Source organism: Capra hircus, chromosome 6 (genome assembly GCF_001704415.2).
Source record: "Capra hircus breed San Clemente chromosome 6, ASM170441v1, whole genome shotgun sequence".
Taxonomy (NCBI): Eukaryota; Metazoa; Chordata; class Mammalia; order Artiodactyla; family Bovidae; genus Capra; species Capra hircus.
Window position 1 is genome coordinate 116,273,103 of NC_030813.1, and position 22,202 is coordinate 116,295,304.

Consider the following 22,202-nt stretch of genomic DNA (forward strand, 5'->3'; position numbering starts at 1 on the left):
TTGCCCAGCCCCTCTGCAGAGGACACCTTCGTGGCAGCCGAATGGGAGGAGGTGGCTCTTGCTGAGGACGGGCCTTCTGGCCCCAGGACCCTTGGGTGCTGAGCATGTCCTCAGCAGGTGGTGGGGCTGCAACGGAGCTCCAGCTTGTGCCCCCGAGGGGCGAGTGTGTCCAGCTCACAGTCCTCACATGGAGGGGCCCGGGGTCCGGACGTTGGCACACGGTGTCTGCAGTCCTGGGGACAGTCACGGGCTGGGTGTACACACTTTGATTACAGGGTCCAGGTCAGAGGTGTTGCGCTCTGACGTCAGCATAGTTGCAGTGGAAGAGCCAGAGATCTCTCCAAAGCCAAGGTCAAGGCCAGCCTCCTGACCTCTCTGACCTTTTCAATCAAAACCCAACCTCATCCAAGGGAGAAGGGCCTCTCTTCTCTCTTGGAAGTGGAACAAAACCACAGCGGGTACAGTGGAGACCCCTGGCATGAAGCCCCTTTTGTCCGAGGGCTGGAAAGACCCGTTTCCAAGGAATCATCCATATTCTCTGACCAGCCTGGAATGTCTGAGGTCACGCGCACCCCAAAAAGAGCTGCTCCCACTCGCCACTTCCTCTGGTCCAGATTTTAACAGTCTAATAAAGGAGGAATCCAGACAGTGCACCTAACACTTCATGAGGACTGCTTAATTATATGGCTTATTTTCCAAGAACAGGTGACAAGGGGGAAAAACCAAAAGGAAGCCTTTTCCCAGCTCAACTGAGGCGCTCAGGCTGAGCGGCGGGACTGGCCAGGGGCATCCATGCTGAGGCCCAAGGCTCAGCCTCGGTGGCCCCTCGCGCTGGGCTGGACACCTCGTCGTGGACTTGGGGGCGGGAAGCAAGGCCTTCCTGTGAGTCACCTCCACCTGAGGTGTTCTGGAGCCAAGGTCACCGTGAGCGCCAGGCCAGACCAGGCGAAGGTGCTGCCGCGGGAGGGAACATACCCATCGCGTCGTGCCAGAGGACCGGCAGGGTAGGGGCCCTGGAGGGGAGCCGGGGTTGCTGTGAGCGGGGTGGTGGGGAGCGTGCTGTGCACTGCTCCAGGCTGGGCCACGCCCCCATCTGCCGCCCACTGGAGGCCAGCAGGACACGCCCCCTCCATGTTGTAAACACAAGAACCCATCTCCAGACACCACCAACCATCCCCCAAGAGTCGAGATCACCCCACTGAGAGCCATGGGTCAGACAGAAAAGAGGGCCTCCAGGGAGGTGGACCTGGGAGGGGGGATCGAGAAGAGAGGAGCCGTCCTGGCAGAGGGGAGAAGCTGCCTGAGCCCAGAGGGGCTGCGGGGGGCTGCGGGGGCTGCGGGTTCAGAGGCCTCAGGGGCTCCTGACCCCCACCCCCCGGGAACGCAGGCTTTACTCTGAGATGGGTGGCAGGGGTTCCGGGCAGAGCGGCATCAGAACCGTGTGTAAGATGATTCCGGGGCGTCCCTGGTGGTCCAGTGGTTAAGAACCTGCCTTGCAATGCAAGGCACACAGGCTTGATCCCTGGTCCGGGAAGACCACACACGTCACAGGGCAACTGAGCCGAGGGACGGCCCTGGAGCCCCGGAGCCCAAGCCTGCGACAGGAGAAGCCAGTGATGAGGGGCCCACTCGGAGGGCCACACGCAGCAGCGAGGACCCTGCACGGCCACAACAATGAGTGATTTTTATTTTTTATTTATTTATTTATTTTTTTTTTTTTAGAGGTGATAGATATATTTATATCATAGATTACGATAATGGTTTCACAGATATATCAGTTCAGTTCAGTCACTCAGTCATGCCCAGCTCTGTGACCCCATGCACTGCAGCATGCCAGGCTTCCCTGGCCATCAGCAGTTCCTGGAGCTTGCTCAAACTCATGTCCATTGAGTAGATGATGCCATCCAACCATCTCATCCTCTGTCATTCCCTTCTCCTGCCTTCAATCTTTCCCAGCATCAGGGTCTTTTCAAATGAGTCGGTTCTTCTCATCAGGTGGCCAAAGTATTGGAGCTTCAGCTTCAACATCAGTCCTTCCAATGAATATTCAGAACTGATTTTCTTTAGGATTTACTGGTCGGATTTCCTTGCAGTCCAAGGGACTCTGGAGAGGCTTCTCCAACACCACAGTTCAAAAGCATCAATTCTTCTGCGCTCAGCTTTCTTTATAGTCCCACTCTCACATCCCATACATGACCACTGGAAAAACCATAGCTTTGACTATACGGACCTTTGTTGGCAAAGTAATGTCTCTGCTTTATAATATGCTGTCTAGGTTTCTCATAGCTTTTCTTTCAAGGAGCAAGTGTCTTTTAATTTCATGGCTGCAGTCACCAACTGTAGTGATTTTGGAACCCCCCAAAAATAAAGCCTCTCACTGTTTCCATTGTTTCCCCATCTATTTGCTATGAAGTGATGGGACTGGATGCCATGATCTTCGTTTTCTGAATGCTGAGTTTTAAGCCAACTTTTTCACTCTCTTCTTTCACTTTCATCAAGAGGCTCTTTAGGTCTTCTTCCTTTCTGCCATAAGGGTGGTATTGTCTTCATATCTCAAGTTATTGATATTTCTTCCAGAAATCTTGATTCCAGCTTGTGCTTCATCCACCCTGGCATTTCGCATGATGTACTCTGCATATAAGTTAAATAAACAGGGTGACAATATACAGCCTTGATGTACTCCTTTTCCTATTTGGAACCAGTTTGTTGTTCCATGTCCAGTTCTAACTGTTGCTTCCTGACCTGCATACAGGTTTCCAATGAGTGATTTTTAAAAAGGCGATTCCAGGGGCCTCTCTGGCGGTCCAGTGGTGAAGGCCTCATGCTCTAGTGCAGGGGCCCCAGTTCAATCTCTGGTCAGGGACCTGGACCCCACACGCCACAACCACGAGTTCCCAAGTCACAACTAAGGCCTGGTGCAGCCAAACAAATAATATAAAAAAAAGATTCTGGCTGCTGTGTTAAGACCAGCTTGGGGTGGGTGGGGGCCACGGGCAGGAGGAGGCTGCAGCCCCTTAGGGGCTCCTGCGAGGAACAGGGGAGGCGTCAGAAGGGGTTGTCCCCCAGAAACACTTTGATTACTTATTAAATTGCAGCAACATGCACACAAGATCTTCATCTAACCATTTCTGAGTGCACGTCAGGGGCATGAAGTGCGCTCCCCTTGCTGGGCAGCCGTCACCACCATCCCTTCCAGGCAGTTCATCTTGTGAAACTGGAGCTCCGTCCCGGTCACACAGCGACCCCTATCCCCCGCCCTCCCCACCCTGGCAACCACCCTGCTCCTCCACCTCGAGGAGTCTGGCCGCTCTAACCGCCTCTCGTAAGAGGAATCGTATAGGGCGTGGCTTTGTGTCAGGCTCACTTCGCTCAGTGTGACACAGACATTCACCCACGCTGTGGCAGGTGCTGGGATTCGCTTCCTGGCCAAGGCTGAGTCGTGTGTGTACCTACCACACCTGCCGTCCACCCGCCCATCGATGGCCGCTTGGAATAGCTGCAGTGACAGGCTGGCTGCAGGGCACGCCCGCCGCCTCCTGGGTGCTCACTGAGCTCGCCAGGACAGGCACCGCCGTCTGTCACCTCTGACGATGACCTAGAAGACTGGGGGAGATCGGGACAGGACAGGGGGCAACCTGGGACAGGCAAAGGGGGTGACTATCCAGTCCAAAGGGTGGGGTGAGATCCAGGACACAAGGGGGATGGGAGCCAGTGTGTAAGGGGGTGGGATCCAGTGTATAATGGGGGGTTGGACCCAGGGTATAAGCTGGGGCGGTCAGATCCAGTGTGTAAGGAGGGTGGGATCCAGTGTAGAAAAGGGTGGGATCCAGTGAGTAAGGGCGTGAGAGCCAGTGTATAATGGGGGGTTGGATCCAGGGTATAAGCTGGGGCAGTCAGATCCAGTGTGTAAGGAGGTGAGATCCAGTGTGTAAGGGGGTGGGATCCAGTGTAGAAGGGGGTGGGATCCAGTGTGTAACGGGGTTGGGCCCAGGGTATAAGCTGGGGCGGTCAGATCCAGTGTGTAAGGAGGGTGGGATCCAGTGTGTAAGGGGGTGGGATCCAGTGTAGAAGGGGGTGGGAGCCAGTGTGTAACAGGGTTGGGCCCAGGGTATAAGCTGGGGCCATCGGATCTAGTGTGTAAGGGGGTGGGGTCCAGGCGGTGTGAGAGGCGGGCTGCCTACAGTGCTCCGGGCCCCCACCTCCCTGTGCCCAGGCCTCTGCTTGTATCTGAAGGTGGACTCTGCCTTCCTCCTTGGACCCGGGGTGGACCCGACCCGCGGGGGCCGAGGGAACACAGCCAGCACTCCTGCGTGAGTGCCCAGCGGCCTCCTGCACGCGGTCGTCTCTTGGACCCCCGGCCCCACGCAGGGGCTGAACGAGGGAGACCCAAGGAGAGAGGCCGTCCCAGCACAGGGCCGAGGAGTGTGTTCCAGACGAGCTGCCTCCCTTCTGGGGGCGCCGGAGTGGGGCGAGATCGCTCAGCCGCTGTACCATCAGTCCCCCGCAGCCACAAGAGAAGACCACAGAGCCGGCAGTTGGAGGGCAGACATTTATTTCCCACTGTCTGGAAGCCAGGTGTCCAGGGTCAAGGCACCAGCACGGCCAGTTCCCGCGGCCTGGCTTTCGGTGTGTGTGCCCCGCAGGGACAGCTCCTCAGGCAGGCTGGACGGCACCCTCCTTGGGACGGCATCTGTCGTTAATGGCCTCCAAGAGGCCCACCTCCAAACGCAGCCGTGCTTGGGGCCAGGGCTCCTCGAGAGCTTGGGGGACCCTCCTCAGTCTGCGGCACCCCCGACCAAGGTCCTGTCACTGAAAAGGTTTTCTAGGAGCTCCTCTTGCTCCTCTTTGCAAGACCCCACACACCCCGCGGCAGGCTCCGGGGCCCTGGAAGCTGTGCTTATTTAGACGGGCCTCTCTTATAGAAAGTTGGAGCTGCTCTACAGTGACAGCAAGCAGACCAGCATTAGTCTGCAGGGGGTGAAGGTGGGGGTGCGACCGAGTTGGGGGGTGCAGGACGGCGGGGGGACCCCTGGGGGGATAGTCACACCGTCTTCATCGTGGAGACCCTTTCACAGGTGTCACACCCACTTAAAACACGTGCGTTTACTGTCCACCAATCACACCTCCAAGAAGCCGCTTAAAAGTCGCTATTTGTATTCGCTGTTTCGGTCTCAGGACCTTACAGACTCACATGCACAGACGGTCGGGCGCACCTTCACCTGCTCCTGCCCTGGCAGGGACCCCGGCTGAACCGCAGAGCCCACAGCCACCGGGATGTTGACAGAGGCTGGCTGCCCATCCCAGCTGCCCTCCATCCACCCGCGCACTGCAAGTGTGACGAGGGCTGTGCACACCCATCCCGCATGTGGGTCCAGCCCACAGCCAAGACGCACAACCGCTCCATCGTCCCGCCAGTGTTTCAAGAAATACCAGCTGCGGCAAAATGCACATAACAAAGAATTTACCACCCTAACCCGTTTTAGGAGTACAGGTTATTGGCATGAAGTACACTGTGTGTGCCAAGTCAGTTCAGTCGTGTCCGACTCTTTGCGACCCCGTGGACCATGGCCCGCCAGGCTCCTGTGTCCACGGATTCCCAGGCAAGAACACTGGAGTGGGCTGCCATACCCTCCTCCCGGGGATCCTCCCGCCCCAGGGATGGAACCCGCGTCTCCTGTGACTCCTGTGTCGGAGGTGGATTCTTCACTACTGAGTCACCGGGGAAGCCTGCCTCAATAAAGCCCCTTAAAAGTTGTCTGTTTGTTTGTTTAAAAAAACTTTTTCAAAGCCTGGACTTAGGGAGCAGGTGCTGACTCTCCTCGCAGGGTCTTGAGTCACAGCCTCTTTGCAGCCCCACCGGACGGAGGGGACCCCTGCTGGCTCACATCCGTTCTCGGGCGCTCAGTGCCCCCTTTGCTGAGGTCATCCCCAAGACCCCCTGCTGGTCAGCATGCAGTCCAGAGAGGCAACCTCCCAGGGTCAGGGTGTCTGGAAGGAAGACTCCAGGACGTCACACCTGTGGGGTCATGTGCAGAGACCCGCAGAGTCCCACACACTGAGCCACTGTTCCACGAAGGCCCTCAGCCTCCAGCCTCTGCAGGGCGGCTTCAGGAAGCCCATGGCCCAGGCTGGACGGCCTTGTCCTGCAGGCCCTGCAGGCCCGGGAGCCAGGAGACCGGCTTCAGAGAGCCTCTTTGCGATTTCTGACCTCCTGGGAGACAAAGCCGTCGGGAGGGCAAGCCGTCGGGATCCCGCAGGAGCGCAGGGAGGGGCCCCTGCTGCAGGTCGCTCAGCTCTCCCACCCTCTGACGCAGACAAAACCCCTGACCATTCACTCCAGGCAGCCGGCTTTATCCCCCGTGGGAAAGAACTGCACAAGGGGCCTCGTGGCCCTGGTCACCGCCAAAGTCCCAGGCCAAGGCCAGGACCAGTACCGACCCAAGGAATGTTTGCTGAGTCAATCAACGATCACCTCAACTACCATCCTGAGACGGTTCAGAGGGCTCCCTGCTCCCTGTCTCCCTCACTCATGTGCAGGCATTCTCGGGGCAGGGTAGAAGGAAGCGGGCCAGGCCGGTGCCTGCAAAGACGCAGCGCCGGGAACGTCCTCCCCAGAAGAGAGCCCCAAGGAGGTGCTCCCGGGCGGTTGCCAGGCAGTGCACGGGGCTCTGCCTCATCACTTAGCATCTGCTTAACCGAGGGGGCTGGAGCCTTCGGGTTCCTGGCCACTCCACAAGAGCTTGCTGGCTTCTCCAGGGGGGCACACAGCCCTGTACCACCCCCTCCGCCCCCACCGCCACGGTTCAGAGACCTTAAGAGCCTTCAAAGGCCTCAGAGAACCACTGGTAGGATGACCTGATTGCACGTCCTTTATCCATGTGAAGGGCTGTGGGGTTAATTCATTCATCCACGAGAAGGGCCTTGCTGCTGCTGCTGCTGCTAAGTCACTTCAGTTGTGTCCGACTCTGTGCGACCCCATAGATGGCAAGCCACCAGGCTCCCCCGTCCCTGGGATTCTCCAGGCAGGAGTACTGGAGTGGGGTGCCATTGCCTTCTCTGGAAGGGTCTTGGGATTAAGTGTGTTTAGGTGTTGTTGGTCAACTGCAGAACATTTAGAAGCACAGACTGACACAAAATGATCTCCGTTCACCAGGTGATAAAATACTCACATGCCACTCATCTCTTTGCACTTACTCAAACATGGGGGCTTGAGCAGCTGTGACCCCACGGCAACGTTTGGGTGTCCCAAACTGCCCTGGAGGAGCATCCCGGAGGTCACCAGTCACCCCGGGCTTGGCTGGAGGGAGCAAGCCCAGGGCAGCCCGTCAGAGCTGTTTGTTTTGATGGACCGATGCCCAGTGTTGTCCCCAAAGAGCCTGGGGGCTGCCGCGACATGCCAGCACAGAGGCAGGGGTGGGACGGTCCCCTCGGGGAGGCAGGCCAGGCACAGCCAGGTGTGTCCCACCTGGGGGAGCAGGTGTACAGGTACACGTCCCCCTCCCCACGGTGAATCCTAGCTCTGAACTGAGAGGGACTTTTCACAAGGGGTTTGGGGGGAACCTTGAGGGGGCAGACGACAGGAGGTGAAGGCATTAGCCGACCCCCCCTGGGGAGCCGCCGCCGTGGGCCGGGCTGCAGGGGCCACGTACGTGCTGGCCGATGTGGCTGGGTGGGCAGCCCCTGGCAGAGCCAAGGACTCCGCTGATGCCCAGTGAATGGTCCCTGAAGACGCCTGTTCAGCCCCAAACCACCACTCCTCAGATTCTGCTCGGGTGCTCCTGGTTATGGGGGGTGGGGGTGGACAGGGCTGGGGGCGGGAGCCTGGGGATCCCGGAGTCCCCAGGCTGGAGGCTATGGGGATGCCTGGGACCGAAGAGGAGCTGAACCCAGAGCCCTGGGGAAGCTAGCGTGAGCAGGAATTCCCGACGCACGGCGGGGTGCACCAGCCCGGAGCTCGGCCACCTCTCCCGGCCGGTTCTGCGCAATCTCGCCGTTGGGGTCCTGTGACCCGCTCAGGCCACCAAACCCAGGTGTGCAGATGGAGGTGGGTGCGCTCAGCCCCGAGGCTCTGAGGAGACTCTTCCCTCTCTCCCCCCGAGCCTGGGGCACTCCTGGTGATCTCTAGCATGTGGAAGCATCACCCCATCCCTGCCTCTGTCTTCATTCACATGCCCCCCACCCCCGAGTGCCCTGTGCGCCCAAATGTCCCCTTCTCACAGGGACTCCAGTCCTGTTGACGCAGGCCCCACCCTGAGGACAACATTTTCACCAGATCGTCTGCAAAGACCCTGCCTCCAAATAAGATCCTGGTCACGGGTGCAGGGGTCAGGGCCTGAACTGTCTCGAGGGGGACACCGTCCAACCTGCAGGGGCTGGCCATGTAGATCCCACAATGCCCAGGGGCGCCGGTGCCCCCAGACGTGGAGGATTGTAAGCCTGCTCTTAGGACCCAGGCAGGTCTGGGCCTCAGGCCCGGCCCTCCACACTGAGGCCTCCAGCCGCGGCCCCTGCTCCTGCCCAGGCATCCTCTGCGGCCTTCAGGAGCCCCTGCCTGCCCTGCCCACACTGCACTGCCCCGCCCGGCGTGCCCGCAGCCCTGTCCCGTCCCTCTGAGGACAGGGAACTGCGTCTGGCTCTCACCGTGCCCCACACACCCACTCTGTGTGGCACTTGAGCTGGTGCAGCACTCTCTTCTGAGGGTGCTGAGTGCCTGCCCCCACCCTCCCGGCGCCCCTCACTGCCCCCGATCCCCAGCACCCACTGCCCTCTGCCCCACCGGGCACCCGCAGGAAGGTCCCAGCTTCTCCTGAGAGGGAGCCCGCTCTGGCCAGACCCAGATGCGGAGCAAGGATTCCGCCCCCAGTTCAGGTCAGTTCAGTTCAGTCGCTCAGTTGTGTTCGACTCTGCAACCCCATGGACCACAGCACGCCAGGCCTCCCTGTCCATCACCAACTCCTGGAGTTTACTCAAACTCACGTCCATTGAGTCAGTGATGCCATCCAACCATCTCATCCTCTGTCATCCCCTTCTCCTCCCGCCTTCAATCTTTCCCAGCATCTGGGTCTTTTCCAATGAGTCAGTTCTTCGCATCAGGTGGCCAAAGGATTGGAGTTTCAGCTTCAGCATCAGTCCTTCCAGTGAATATTCAGGACTGATCTCCTATAGGATGGACTGGCTGGATCTCCTTGCAGTCTCCGCCCCTCACCAGAGCCCAAACTACCCTGTGTCCAGAGCCAGCAGAGGCAACAACAGCTCAGGAGCAGCCCCACTCTTAACTCAGCTGCAACCAGCTCCCGGGACCCCCACCAAGCACATGGCCACCCCACCCAGGGACCCCGTGTAACTGTGCCCGGCGTGGGGTGTGCAGCCGGCGCGAGAAAGGCCTAGGCACACCAAGGAGCATCGGCACCCTCTGTGCGCGTCCGAGGAGGGTTCCCGCCACGTGGGCTCGGCTCATGGCAGGCCTCAGGCCGTGTGGGGGACAGGCCACAGCCCCTCAGAGGACTGCCAGGCCCGCAATCTCAAGGAGTCTGCCCTGGGTGACGGGCACAGGGAGGTGGGGGACGCCGTGGGGACAGCCCGCTCTCCAGGCCTGCCACAGTCCGTCCCCAGTCTGGATGCCTCGGGGCTCACCCAGGCCCTGCCCCCGCCTCCACCCCCGACCCTCCACCGGCCAAGATCCACACGGGGAAGGGAACCCAGGAGCTCCTCACAGAGGCAGACTCAGAGGTGCTGCCTGACCCGCGACTCCGCTCCTGGGACCTGCCCAGGAGAGCGAAAACTCGCGTCCACACGGAAACACGCCGGCGGAAGTTCGTGGCAGCCTTCCGAGGGGCAAACGCTGGAGACGGCCCGAAGTCCACGGAGGGATGTACGGACCGACAGCGGCGGGCCAGCCGCACAATGGAGCGTGACCTGTCCTTGCAAAGGGAATTCTCACAAGGGCTACAACCCAGATGAAACGCCCGTGAAGCGAGTCAGACGCGAGAGGCCCCAGGTGGCGGGTCTCCTCTTATACAAACGTCCAGAGCAGGCAAATCCATGAGACAGACAGCAGCCTGGAGGCTGCCGGGGGCCGGGGCAGGAGAGGGCCTCCATCAGGGATTCGGGGAACATTCTGGAGACCAGGGGCCGGGGCAGGAGAGGGCCTCCATCAGGGATTCCGGGGAACATTCTGGAGACCAGGGGAGCTGGGGCAGGAGAGGGCCTCCATCAGGGATTCCGGGGAACATTCTGGAGACCAGGGGAGCTGGGGCAGGAGAGGGCCTCCATCAGGGATTCCGGGGAACATTCTGGAGACCAGGGGAGCTGGGGCAGGAGAGGGCCTCCATCAGGGATTCCGGGGAACATTCTGGAGACCAGGGGCTGGGGCAGGAGAGAGCCTCCATCAGGGATTCCGGGGAACATTCTGGAGACCAGGGAAGCTGGAGTCTGCACTGAACTGGACCCTGTGTGAATGTCACCACATTCTTTTAGAAAAACAAGACATATTAACAAAACCAAGAAACAACAGCAGGCCTCATCGACAAGCCGGATTTAAGCGCATGGCTGGGAAAGCCCTGAGGGGAGCCCGCGGGCCCTCCAGCTTTGGGTCAGGGTCTCTGGGGCACGAGCCCCATGTCCCGGCCCCTTCCAGGCCGTCCTGCATGGGGAAGGTGGGGGACGTGTCTCAGGCAACACCGCCACTTGCCTTCCTTTCTTGGGGCTGTCTTCAGGGGGAGGCAGGGTGAGACCCAACAGTCCCCGGCTCTAGAATGATCTGGAGCACTCTGGCGTGGACCGACCAGACCCCCCCAGAGCCCCTTAGACAGGCCACACGCCAACCATGGCCAGCAGCCCATGGCGGGGCACGGGGGCAGAGGGGGCAGGTGGGCCAGGCCCTGTGCCTGGTTTGGGCAGAGGGCAGCGGGCAGGAGGGTGGCCCCAGGACCCGCAGGGTAATAAGGAGGGGCAGCCAGGCAGTGCCGCCATGAGACCACAGGGTGCAGAGCCGTGTGATCCCAGCACTGTCCCTTGGGGGGCCTCTGGTTCCCTCAGAGCATTTTCCAAACACCCGGCAACAGGCTGCCAGGGCGGCAGAGGTGGGGTGGGGTGCCAGGAAGGCCTCGGCCACGTGGCTGCCCCCCACCGTCCCTTCCAGGTGTCCCCGACTGGGAACAGCTGGTCGGCATCCTCACGGTCCCAGGGAGCCCCAACCTGCTTGCCTGGACGGGCACAGGTGCCCTGTCAGGGGAGGCGATGCCCGAGGCACCAGCCTGGCTGATGCGGGGAAACAGGCCACCGTGAGCGCCTGTGTGGCACCTCGTGTCCCCTGACCAGAGACGCAAGCAGTGGGCATCCTGGCAGGGTCCTCTCTGCTGGCCCCACCTGGCCAGGTCCCTGGGAGCCCAGCCCAAGAGGCCTGGGAGGCAGGCGGCCCCGGGGGCTTCTGAGGGCCTCCTCTTCAGCCAGAGCACCAAGCCTGGCAACAACAACCCACAGTGAGCGCGTCTGTCACCCCCCGGGCGAGGAGGCCTGAGGGGGCCCCAGGGGCCTGAGCCCACATCCTGGGCCCGTCTCCACTCCGATCCACAAAGCAGAGTCCCCACCAGGGTGGGGAGTGCGGGACAGACTCCTGGCGGTCCCCTGACTCCTGACTGTCCCCAGACTCCTGACGGTCCCCAGACTCCTGACGGTGGGGTGGGAGGTCCTGGGCTAAGCCATCCCCCACGTTCACGGGTCCCGACCGGGGCAGCAGCCCCAGGACCACGTGTGACCGCTTCTGCGACATTCACAGCTGCCTGTGATGACCTCAGACACAGGGAGAGAAGGACCCTGAGCTGCCCCCGGGCTCACACAGCCGGTCTGTCCACCCAGCAAGCGTGGCCCTTCTTCCAGAAGAAGAGGTGATGGATGGAGGTGAGGACGGGCCTGCCTCGTCCCGTGCCCAGACGCACCTCCAGGAGCGAGGGGCCTACCCTCAGCACCCAGGGTGGCTTCCGCCGAGGAGGCCCCTCCCAGGCACCTGTCACCTGTCCAGGGTGGCAGACGAGCCGTCCAGAAGGGCCAGCCCGCCTAGGCCCAGTGTCCTCTGTGCCCAGTCCCGCCCTGCCTCATCCCTTCCCTAAGGCCTCCCAACACCCCGCCTGCAGGCAAAGCTCCGGGAGCCGACTTCTAGGGGCCCCCTTCCCCACCTCTGCACGGGCCGCTTAGCCCTGGGCCTGCTCTCAGCCGGGGTAGAAGCCCCCCACCGCTGGACCCTCCTTCAGGCAGGCCTGAGGCACCTGCTCCTCCACAGAGCTCAGACTCCGAGGAATTTGCCGCGGTTGCTGCAGCTTCACTGCTTGGTTTTTATGTCCCTTCTCCCCTCTTCTCCTGCTGCGGCTGGATGGGCCCCATCGTCTGTGTTCTTTCTTCCCTCTCTGGGTCTGGAGCTCCCCCGTCTGTGACTAACATGGAGGGCTTATCGAGCTTACTCACACACTCAGCTCGTAGCCCAGAGGCGGCCAGAACAGCAGCCTCGACCTGCACTGTGTGTCCGGCCGGCCAGCAGGCGTCAGTCCAGATCATCTATCCTCACGGGTTCTCAGGGCCGCTCCCAGGAGCCGGGCCCCCCGCCTGCCCCCACACTGGCGCATCTGACTGCTTCTCGCCTCCCACTCCCTCCTGCTGACTTTGATTTTGCTTTTGGAGAGCACATCTCTGCAGCAAGGATGGGGGGCGGACACCTTTTTGTCTTCGGGCAAAACTGCGTCCCTTTGACTCTGCTCTGCGGATGGCAGCCCCACTCTGCGGGGACTCTGCCTGCACCCCACAGCTCCCTTGGCCCAACGAGGTCCCTGCCCGTGAACCCCACCCCCGCGTCTGGGCCTGGGGCCCAGCCCCGCCCACTGTCCTCTCGAGGAGTCCCCCACGTGCCGTGCACTCAGCACCGTGAGTCAGCTCCTCACTCAGGCGGCACTCAGGACCGCCCGTGCTGCTTAGGACGCGTGCAGCACGGAGCCTGAACGCCACCAACACGGGCAGACAAGAGCCTCCCTTTCTCCAGCCTCTCGTCCCGGAAGCCCCATCAGGTGCACCTGGAACCCCTCACCCTGCCCTCTGCGTCCCCAAGCCTCTCAGGGTGCTGCCCACTTCCCAGGTCATCTGCTGGGTGACCTCCTCAACCACCCGCCAGCTCACCAACCCCCTCCAACCTTTAACCCACTCCTTGGGTGGGCCTCGGCTTTGCTTTTTAACCCAAAGACTGCCTTTTCTCATTCTGGGAGCTTCCTCTGGCTCTGGTTTAAAGAGGCTCACGGAAGTTCCCTGGTGGTCTGCTGGTTAAGTCTCTGTGTTTCCACTGCAGCGGGCAAAGGTTCAATTCCTGGCTGGGGAACTAGGATCACATAGCTTAAAAAAAAAAAAATTAAAATGTTTTAAATTAAAAAGTCTCGGCTGCCTTGTGCTCTCCCGCAGGTCCTGGACTGTTCTCGTGACGGTCCTGTGAGCCCAGGCATTCCGTCTTCTTTTTTTAATCTATTTTTAATTGGAGGATAATAGCTTTACAGTGCTGTGTTGCTTTCTGCCATACGACGCACCTCAGCTTTATGTACACACGTGTCCCCGCCCTCCGGAACCTCCGTCCCACACTCCAGGTCATCAGAGCACCGAGCTGAGCTCCCTTTATCGCACAGCAGCTTCCCATGAGCTCCCTGTCCTACACGTGGTAACGGGTATGTTTCAACGCGCCTCTCTAACTGTTCCCACCCTCTCCTTCCCCGGCTTGTGCACAAGTCTGTTCTGGGTGTCTGCCTCTCCGTTGCTGCCCCGCAAACAGGTTCATCAGTACCGTCTTTCTGGATTCCACGTACATGCGTTGATACACAATATTTGTCTTTCTCCTTCTGACTTACTTCACTCTGCATAATCGGCTCTAGGTTCATCTCGTCAGTTCTCACTGGAACTGACTCAAATGCGTTCCTTTTTATGGCTGAGTAATATTCCACACCTTTGCTACTTCTGATCCTTGCTCAGGGGGAACCACTTTCTCAGGAGTTTCGCGACTTCTTACAGCAAATTCCGCCTCAGCGGGGCAGCAGGAGGCCCTTCTGGGACAACTTGCTTTATTCCGCCGGGTACCCAGGTGACTCTGAGCACCAATGACCCTAGCATCTGACCCAGCCTCGGCCCCACAGGCTCCTTGCCCCTCCCTGCTGACCCCTGGTCCACTCACCCCTCCTCGGAGAACCCCCCGGGGCACGTGGCTGCCACCCCCGACACCACCAGCAGGGAGAGCTGGACGGGCGCTGGCCAGTGGGGACCCGGAAGCCGTGGGGGCCCAGGACACCAAGCCCCCCTGAGAAATGTGGACCCGAGCATCTTTCTGTTCAGCTGCAAAACACCTTTTCCCTTGATTATCTCAATACAATTCGTAAAAAAAAAAAAAAAAAACTCCAAAAATCCCTTTCCTTCGACTTAAGTGAAATTCATACAACTACAAGGAATCACGCAAACTGTGGGATCCAGAGGCATTTGTGCGCCCATGCTCCAGTTTTAAACCTTTCCCACCGCCTCCCAGAGAAACCCCATACCTTCAGGCTCTCATTCCTCACGCCCCGCCCCCCACCCCAGCAGCCACCGATCCACCTCCTGTCTCAGTGGGCTTGCCTCTCCCGGACATTTCACATACATGGAATCACTCACTATTCGCCCTCTTGGGCCTGGCTTCTTTACACTCGGCATCAGGGTTTCAAGGCTCACGCACGTTGCTCTGGGTGCTTCATGCCTTTTCGTGGCTGAATCGCACTCCACTGTGGGCACGAACCCCAGTGTATTCACCTGCTCACTGCTGGTGGACATCTGGGCTGCTTCCACCTTCTGGCTGCTCATGCCACTGTGAACACACTGTGCAATCCTTAAATGTATCCACATCGAGGAGCAGATTCTGCTCTTGGACTTTTTAAAATTAACTACAATATCCCTAGAAGCAACTGAAAACATACTCAAAAATTGAAAATGCAAGGGAAAAAAAAAAATGACTGTTCTAAATACATCACCCCCACAGTGGGCATGCTAATCCATTTCCCCCAGGAACCCAGCCACTATACCCCCATGGTTGGGGCTGGTTTGTCAAGGGGAAAGCGCTGGCTGGAACAAACCCCGCCACAGCAGAGACTTACAGAGCCCCCAGGCAGAGCTCAATCAAACCAGTCCATCCTACAGGAAATCAACCCTGAATATTCACTGGAAGGACTGATGGTGAAGCTGAAGCTCCAGTACTTCGGTCACCTGATTCAAAGAGCCAACTCACTGGAAAAGACTCTGATGCTGGGAAAGACTGAAGGCAGGAGGAGACAGGAACTATAGGAGATGAGATGTTTGGATGGTGTCACCAACTCAGTGGACGAATTTGAGCAAGCTCCGGGAGATGGTGAAGGACAGGGAAGCCTGGCATGCTGCAGTCCATGGGGTTGCAAGGAGTCGGACATGACACGACCTAGCGATTGAACAACATGCGGAGCTCAAAAGACCCCCTTCAGCCACAAAGGGAGCCCCCCGTGAAGTGTCCACAACATCCCTGTCCCCACCCAGCACAAGACAATGAGAAATGGAAGAGCTTCAAAATCCTTACTGTAAAAAGGAAAAAAATATTCCATTCATCTTAACCAACTACTCTACATAAATTACCATAACATGAAATGCTCTATTCTACTTTTGCTTAATCTATTCAGATTGGGGGAAAAAAATCCATTCATTTTTGTTTTCCTCCTTCAAACACTTGAATTGCCCATCAATACCCAAGTTCCTTTGCAATCCAAGTGTAAAAAGTACAAAAGTAATTGTTTCACCAAATGGGACTCACGCAAAAACCGATGACAGTTACAACTCACTCCTGCAGGAAAGGCACCGCTCAGGATGGGGTGCATATGGGCTCCAGGCCTGGGGTCAGAGAGACCTAAGTTCAATCCTAGCCCCTGTGATAGCTCCAGCAAGTTAACCTCACGTGTAAGAAAGGCTGCATTAGGATGATCTAATTGTTAACCAGCGCCCCCAAAGCCTCGGAGCCTTCAGCAACAGAGACCTACCCCAAGGCATCGTTCACGCCCAGCCCCCGGGCCGGACTCCTTCCCTTTCCCACGCCTCTGGGGTCCTCTACTGGGTCCTGAGCCTCCAGCCAAGGGAACGGGGACTCGGGCCACTTCCACGGGATGATAGCTCAGGAGGTCTGGGGTCAGGCCTGATACGGTGGACCCCACAGAGGCCCACACTGGCTGAAATTAAGCCCCTGGACTCTCACCTGGGAGGGGTACCCAAACAGCAGGCAGCGTCTCTCCCACCGGGGAGGGTGAAGGTAACCAGACCCCAGGACGCCGGAGAGCAAGTCAGGGTCTCCTCCCCAAAGCTGAGCACCCAAAGGAAGAGGGGCACCTGTCGAGAAGCTTCATTCTCAGAGTGACCCGGCAGCAGTACCCAGCAGCCATGCGGGCCTCTGGGACCCGACAAAGTCCCCCACACAGAGCTCTGTCTCAACCCCGCACCTCCGACCCTGCCCGCGAGCTCCACCTACAATGGCAGAGGTCGCTTCCTGAGCCATCACCGTGAGCCTCAGGCAGAGATGGCCCCCTCAGACTCCACCTATCTGGTCTCTTCCCCCCACTGCAGGCAGGGCTGGGGGGGCGGGGCAGTGAGGTGCCTACCACCCCATCTGTGGCTTCAGCACTGTGGAGACGCATAAGCCAAGGCGGGCAGCAAAGACCGAGGGCGGTAAACACGGGAGGGATCCCGACACCCACAACACTGCAGATGTTTCTTTGAATTGGAATCAGCTCACCTGTGCCCACCTCTGTGGCCACATGGCAACCCTGCAGGGCCGAGGCTGCTCGAGCTTATCAGCCCCGACAAGACTCTGCCTCCGAAACCGGCAGATGACCGCCCAGTCACGCACGGGCACCTGCACGCGGCCAGGACTAGCCTGCCTGGTGCTCTGGGGATTCCAGGCAGTCTGAGCGAGAGGCCCTGCTGACGTCACCCGCCTTCCAGCAGGGGGCAAACGGAATCACTCGACGCACTTCCCATTCACGGGGGACAGTACACCAAGGCCCAGGCCCCCCCACCCCACCCCCCTGCCCACACCCCACCACCGCCCGCTGGACGCCGAGGCCAGACAGCAATTAGCCGAAGCCTCAGGCTCCCTGCCTGCGACTCGCCCATTTAACAGAAACCGTATCATATGCTTCCCGTAAACAGGCCGCTGCACTGATGGTAAAGCGCAGAGCCCTGAGCGATGACCTCAGAGCTGGCACAGAGCGGGCACAGAAATTGACGCAGCTCAGCCTCTCCCCCCCCCCCGCCCCCCGCCAACGCCGGCAGCACAAGGCTGGGCGTGTGCGGCCCCCACGTGCCCCCCTCACCCGTAGCCACAGACGAAGGGCAACAGAGCCTGGGGAGTAGACGAGAGCTTCCTACTGAGTCCCCCACCAGACCCGACGTGGGTGCCACAAGCCTCCTTGGCAAGCGGACTCCCGGGCCCTCCTGTGTGCCTGGGCTGGCCTGCATCAGAAGGATGGTTCTTGGGGGGCGCGGCCGGAGCCAGGGGTGGGGGCGGGGCCTGGTGCCTTCTGAACTCAGGGACAAGAGACAGGTGCGCCCGGCCAGCGCTCTGACTCAGCACCGCCGGGCATCCTTCCGGGACTCGGGAGCCCCGTTCCCGGCCCGGCCCCCACTGCCCAGGGCAGACCACCTGGCCTTCCAGCAGCTCCCTCCGCCCCCACCTCCCGGGAGACAGACTTGCCGCTCCAACGACGGCTGTAGCCGCAGCTGGATGCTCAGAATTTATCAGCTAGAAAAGAACCAGCTAGCAGTCAGCACTGCTAGAAGTCAGCATTGACGTCCGGAGCCCTGGAGCTGCGTCCGTGCCCGTCTGTGGCCTCGCTGCGCTCCGAGTGGGGCACAGAGAGATGCTGCTGGGGCGCCCGGCCGCGGCCACGGCCACGGTCATGGTCACGCTCCCGTCCCTGTCCAGAGTCCGGGGCGGCAGGACTCAGGCCACGGGAAGACCACCACCTCACTCGCCTCCACTGTGACCCCTCACGCCACGCTTCTGAACCTGAGGCTTTGCTGCCAGTGGGGGTGCCCTCACTCTTGGCCACCACGGGGGTGAGCCCCCAGGGACAAGTTGGCTGCTCATGTCTGTGGACAACGGGGGCCGTGCAGATGCAAGCCCAGGGCTGTCCTAGCCCTGGGGCCGGCTGGTTTGATACCTGCAGGACCCCCTCCACCTGGGGGTCAAGGGGCAGAGTGACAGCCCCTACCGGGCAGCGCCATGCCCAAGGCCCACAGCCGGGGGGCCCGGACTCTGGAAACAGGGAGGGGCCCCAGGCGGGGCCATGGATGCCCAGCTGCCCACGGAGACCCGGCTGGGCCAACAGCCACGGTGGGAAGCCTCACACACAACCCCCCGTGCCCTGCCCGCCAGCCCCGCAGCAGGCAGACCGCAACTCCGCAAAGGGCTTCCTTCACAAACCGCACACACCCAGCAGGCTTCTCAGCTTCTCTTGGAAAAGGCCAGTTCATCCCTGAACGGAACCCAGAATGTTGACAGGAAGTTTCCAGATAAACTCACTCAGGAAAGCTGTGTATTTACAAGGACTGCTTCTCCACAAAGAAGGGGGGATAAGGAAAGTTAATGACGCCACCCCCTAGACATGGTTTGGGGGTGCAGACGAGAGCTCCTCGTGGGGCACACAGCGGAGCGTGGGAATCCCCGTCCACCTGGCAACACCACCCACCCGCTGATCTGTTCTTCCCCAAGGGTGGGAAATCGTGCCTCCTGAGCACCGCTCCCTGACGGCCAAGGAGACCAGGAGTCTTCTGGTCAGGCCCGGCACCCACGCCGGGGCCTCCCCCCCGCCCAGTCACCAGGGACAGGGAGAAAGTTCTAGCCCAGCAGGAAACACAAGTGTGCAGATTGCTGATGAAAATGAAGACCCGGTATTCCATGACAGTTCACGCTCTTAGAGTTAACTCTTTCTTGGGAAGTTTCTCCCTAAGCAAAAGCAAAGACCTTAGAAATCCTAAACACCTTCCATGGAGAAAAACCACAGTAGTGCTTAAAAGACCACCTTAAAGAAAATAAAGAAGGAAGAATGAGAGCCTGCAAATAACTACCGTATACATCAGGTTGGTCTGACTTGTCATTCAGCTTAGGTAGCTATTCAAGATTCAGACATCAAAAATTGTAAGCATCATATAAGAATATTTTAAAGCATCTCCAAATGCCTTTCGGAACAAGAACAACGAGTATTTTTGGTTTCAGAATGTTTTCCATTGCACTGTGATGAACAAGAAGCTCAGTGTTCAGTTTTAAACCAAAGCAGGGATTAAATCAAGAATTCAGTTTGAATTGCATATCTATCCAAATATAATGGTGGAAAAAACCCTCATATCTATCCAAATATAATGGTGGAAAAAACTCTCATATCTATCCAAATATAATGGTGGAAAAAACCCTCACGGCAGGCAGCAACCTCTCTCAGACACACCTCCCCACACCTAGCATTTAACACTTCAACCCTTCCAGGCCCAGAAATCTCCCAGAACCGACTGCTGCTTGTGCCAAAGGGAGGGAAAGCACGAACTTCAGTTCACAGTCTAAGGCCAAAATAGCTTTGGTTTGAAAAATGAAAAGCTACTGGGGTGACCTAACCTCCTCTAACCCTTCAAATAATCAAGATATTTAACCCCAAGGACAGAAGCCCAACAAGGGACTGCCACGCTCAGGCTGATCAGCCTCAGGGCAAACACAAAGATCTCAGATGGAGGTATGTCTTGAGTCCAAGGGTCAGACAACAGACTGAGACACCACGTTGAGGGGAGGAGCGGGACCAGAAGAAACACCCCCCTCCACTTCTCCTCGGGCGCAGGCTGACTCACGAACTCTCCACCTGACCCTGCCCAGCCCCAGGGCTGGCTTTGGAAGGGCAGAGCTGCCTGCAGAGAGGGAAAACTCGGGACTCAACTCTCAATTCTGGGGCACAATCTCAAGGGCAGAAACATTTCCCACTTGTAAAGACTTTTCCCTAAACTGAAGCAGGGAGGGCCACTGGAATTATTCAGCTGCCGATGAAACAGAGTGTCCACATTGCTTTCCCATCTCTTCCAACAATATGCTACAGTCAGGCAACCCTGGAAAACCCGGGAGGTAGGGAAGGACAGGGAAGCGTGGCGTGCTGCAGCCCATGGGCAACAGCAACAGCAGCAACCCTGGAAACAAGGCCTCTTCCACCGCCCCGCCTGGGAACAGGATCCTTGACAAAGTGTTTTCAGAGACAGCAGAATGTTACTACCATACCTTGTCCCGTCTCACCCGTGCCCAGTGAAAAACGGTTCTGGGGCCCACCCCCAAAGTGACCTTCTGAAAGTCTATTTGGTTTTTCCTTAACTGGGGACAGAAGTCACACAAACAGAAAGCCACTCCTTGTACAGAAATCGTGTTCAGAGGCGGCTCCCCTCCCCTGGCCACCTACACAGCACCAACCGGGAGGATCAGAGCCGCTGCTGGGGGTGGGGGTGGGGGGACTGCAGTAAGAAGAGGGCTAGGCGGGAGGCAGCCAAGGGCAGGGAGGCCCCAAACGGCGGGGCAGCGCCAGGAGGCACCAGGGTGCCCCCAGCAAGCAGCCAACACAGCTGCGAACCTACAGGGAGGTGGGAAGATGAGCAGGAGCAGGGCTGCAGCCGCCACGGGCAAGAGAGAACCTGAATTCCCGCCGGGCGAGTCCAAGGCCAAGCAAGCGGTGGCCCCAGGCACTCTCAACCCAACGGCGACCCCGCGGGCGATGACGCATGAGTCCCTGTGGCCTCTGAACTCGCGGCCGGACCTCGGGTGCCCATCCTCCAACAGACGGCGGCTGACCCCAAAAGAGCGCCAGGAGACCACAGATCTCAGCACCGCCCCCTCCCCCGACCCTGAGATACGACCTCCGGTGGGGGAGGGGGGCAAAAAACCCAGATCCAGAGAAGTGGTCAGCCTTGGGGTGAGGATGTCCCTGTGGTCGCTCAGCCCCACTGTGGATGTCCGAGGCGCCTAGAGATGACCACTGGCACCACCCCGACCAAGAACCAGCCGCCCCCCCCCCGCCCCCGAGCCAAGACCCCAGCGCCCCGGCCCTACCGCGGCACCGGTCCCCCAGCGTTAGGCCCCGGGAAGTCTAGGGTGCGCCCAGGATTCCGCACGGCTCGGGCGCACCGCCGCACTCCGACGAGCTCCGGCCGCAGCGAACTCGAGCCCTGGGCGAGCTGCGAGGGACGCAGCGCCCGCAGTGCGACTGGCGCAGCCGCCGAGGGCGGCGCGGGGCACGCTGCCCAGACCCCGACCCACGACCAGGGAGGGGCGCCGCGCCGGGAAGAGCTCGTCGCCATCCCCTCCGAGCCTGCGGCCCCGGGCGCACTCACCCTCCGCCGGCGGGCAGGAGCATCCCCTGGGTTCAGGGCACGCGGGTGGGCACGGGACAAGGATACGCACGCCAAGTGGGTCAGGCGCGGATCGGTCCTGGTTCGGGAAGTGGGATGGGGACCCGCTCCGGACACAGGCAAGGAGGGGTCCTTCCGGGCCCCGGGAAAGACACAGATATGAGGGCCCGCTCTAGAACCTGGAGGAAACGCAGAGAGGGTCCGTTTCTGATTGCGGGGAGGCAGGGGCGGAGGGGGAAGCGGGTGGGAGGTACATTCCGGGTCCAGGATAACGGGGAGGGGGCGCAGAAGAGGAACGCAGGAGTCATCGCCGCTGCAGCGAGGGGGGCTGGAGAGGTCTTTCCGGAACCCAGAAGTAGGAGGGGGGGTCTGTTCGGGCTGCGTGCCGGCCACCACGAGGTGCGAGCTGGGCACACGCAGGACCCGACTGGGAAGCACGAGGGGCCGGTACTGGCAGCCGGCAGGCGCGGCAGCGAATGCACCCGGGTTCGAGGGTAAGAGCAGGAGGGGTTTGCACCAGGCGGGGTAGGGGGGGGACCCGCTCAAGTCGGGGGGAGGGGAGGGCGACCGTGTTTGCAAGTCGCCGAGTAGCGGGAGAGGTGTCGGCGGCACCGCGGAGAAGCCGGTCCCGACTGGGAAGAGGGTCTGCCCGGCAGCGCTCACCTTGGGTTTGTACAGCCACTTTCGGAACCTGTTCATCATCGCCGCGCCGGCCCGGCCCGGCCCGGCCCGGCTCGACCTCAGCGGCCCTTACCTCCGCAGCGCTGCGCCTG

General features: G+C 59.9%; 1 protein-coding gene across 2 annotated transcripts in view; it reads right to left on the reverse strand.

Annotated features, from left to right (window-relative positions):
• The window catches only part of ZFYVE28 (zinc finger FYVE-type containing 28), a 100,359-nt gene extending 78,157 nt beyond the window's left edge, over positions 1 to 22,202 (reverse strand). For both annotated transcript variants that reach the window (XM_018049829.1, XM_018049828.1), the window contains exon 1: positions 22,093 to 22,202. In XM_018049829.1, coding sequence (XP_017905318.1) covers positions 22,093 to 22,131 — 39 coding nt within the window. In that variant the 5' untranslated portion in view covers positions 22,132 to 22,202. The remainder of the gene's footprint in view (positions 1 to 22,092) is intronic.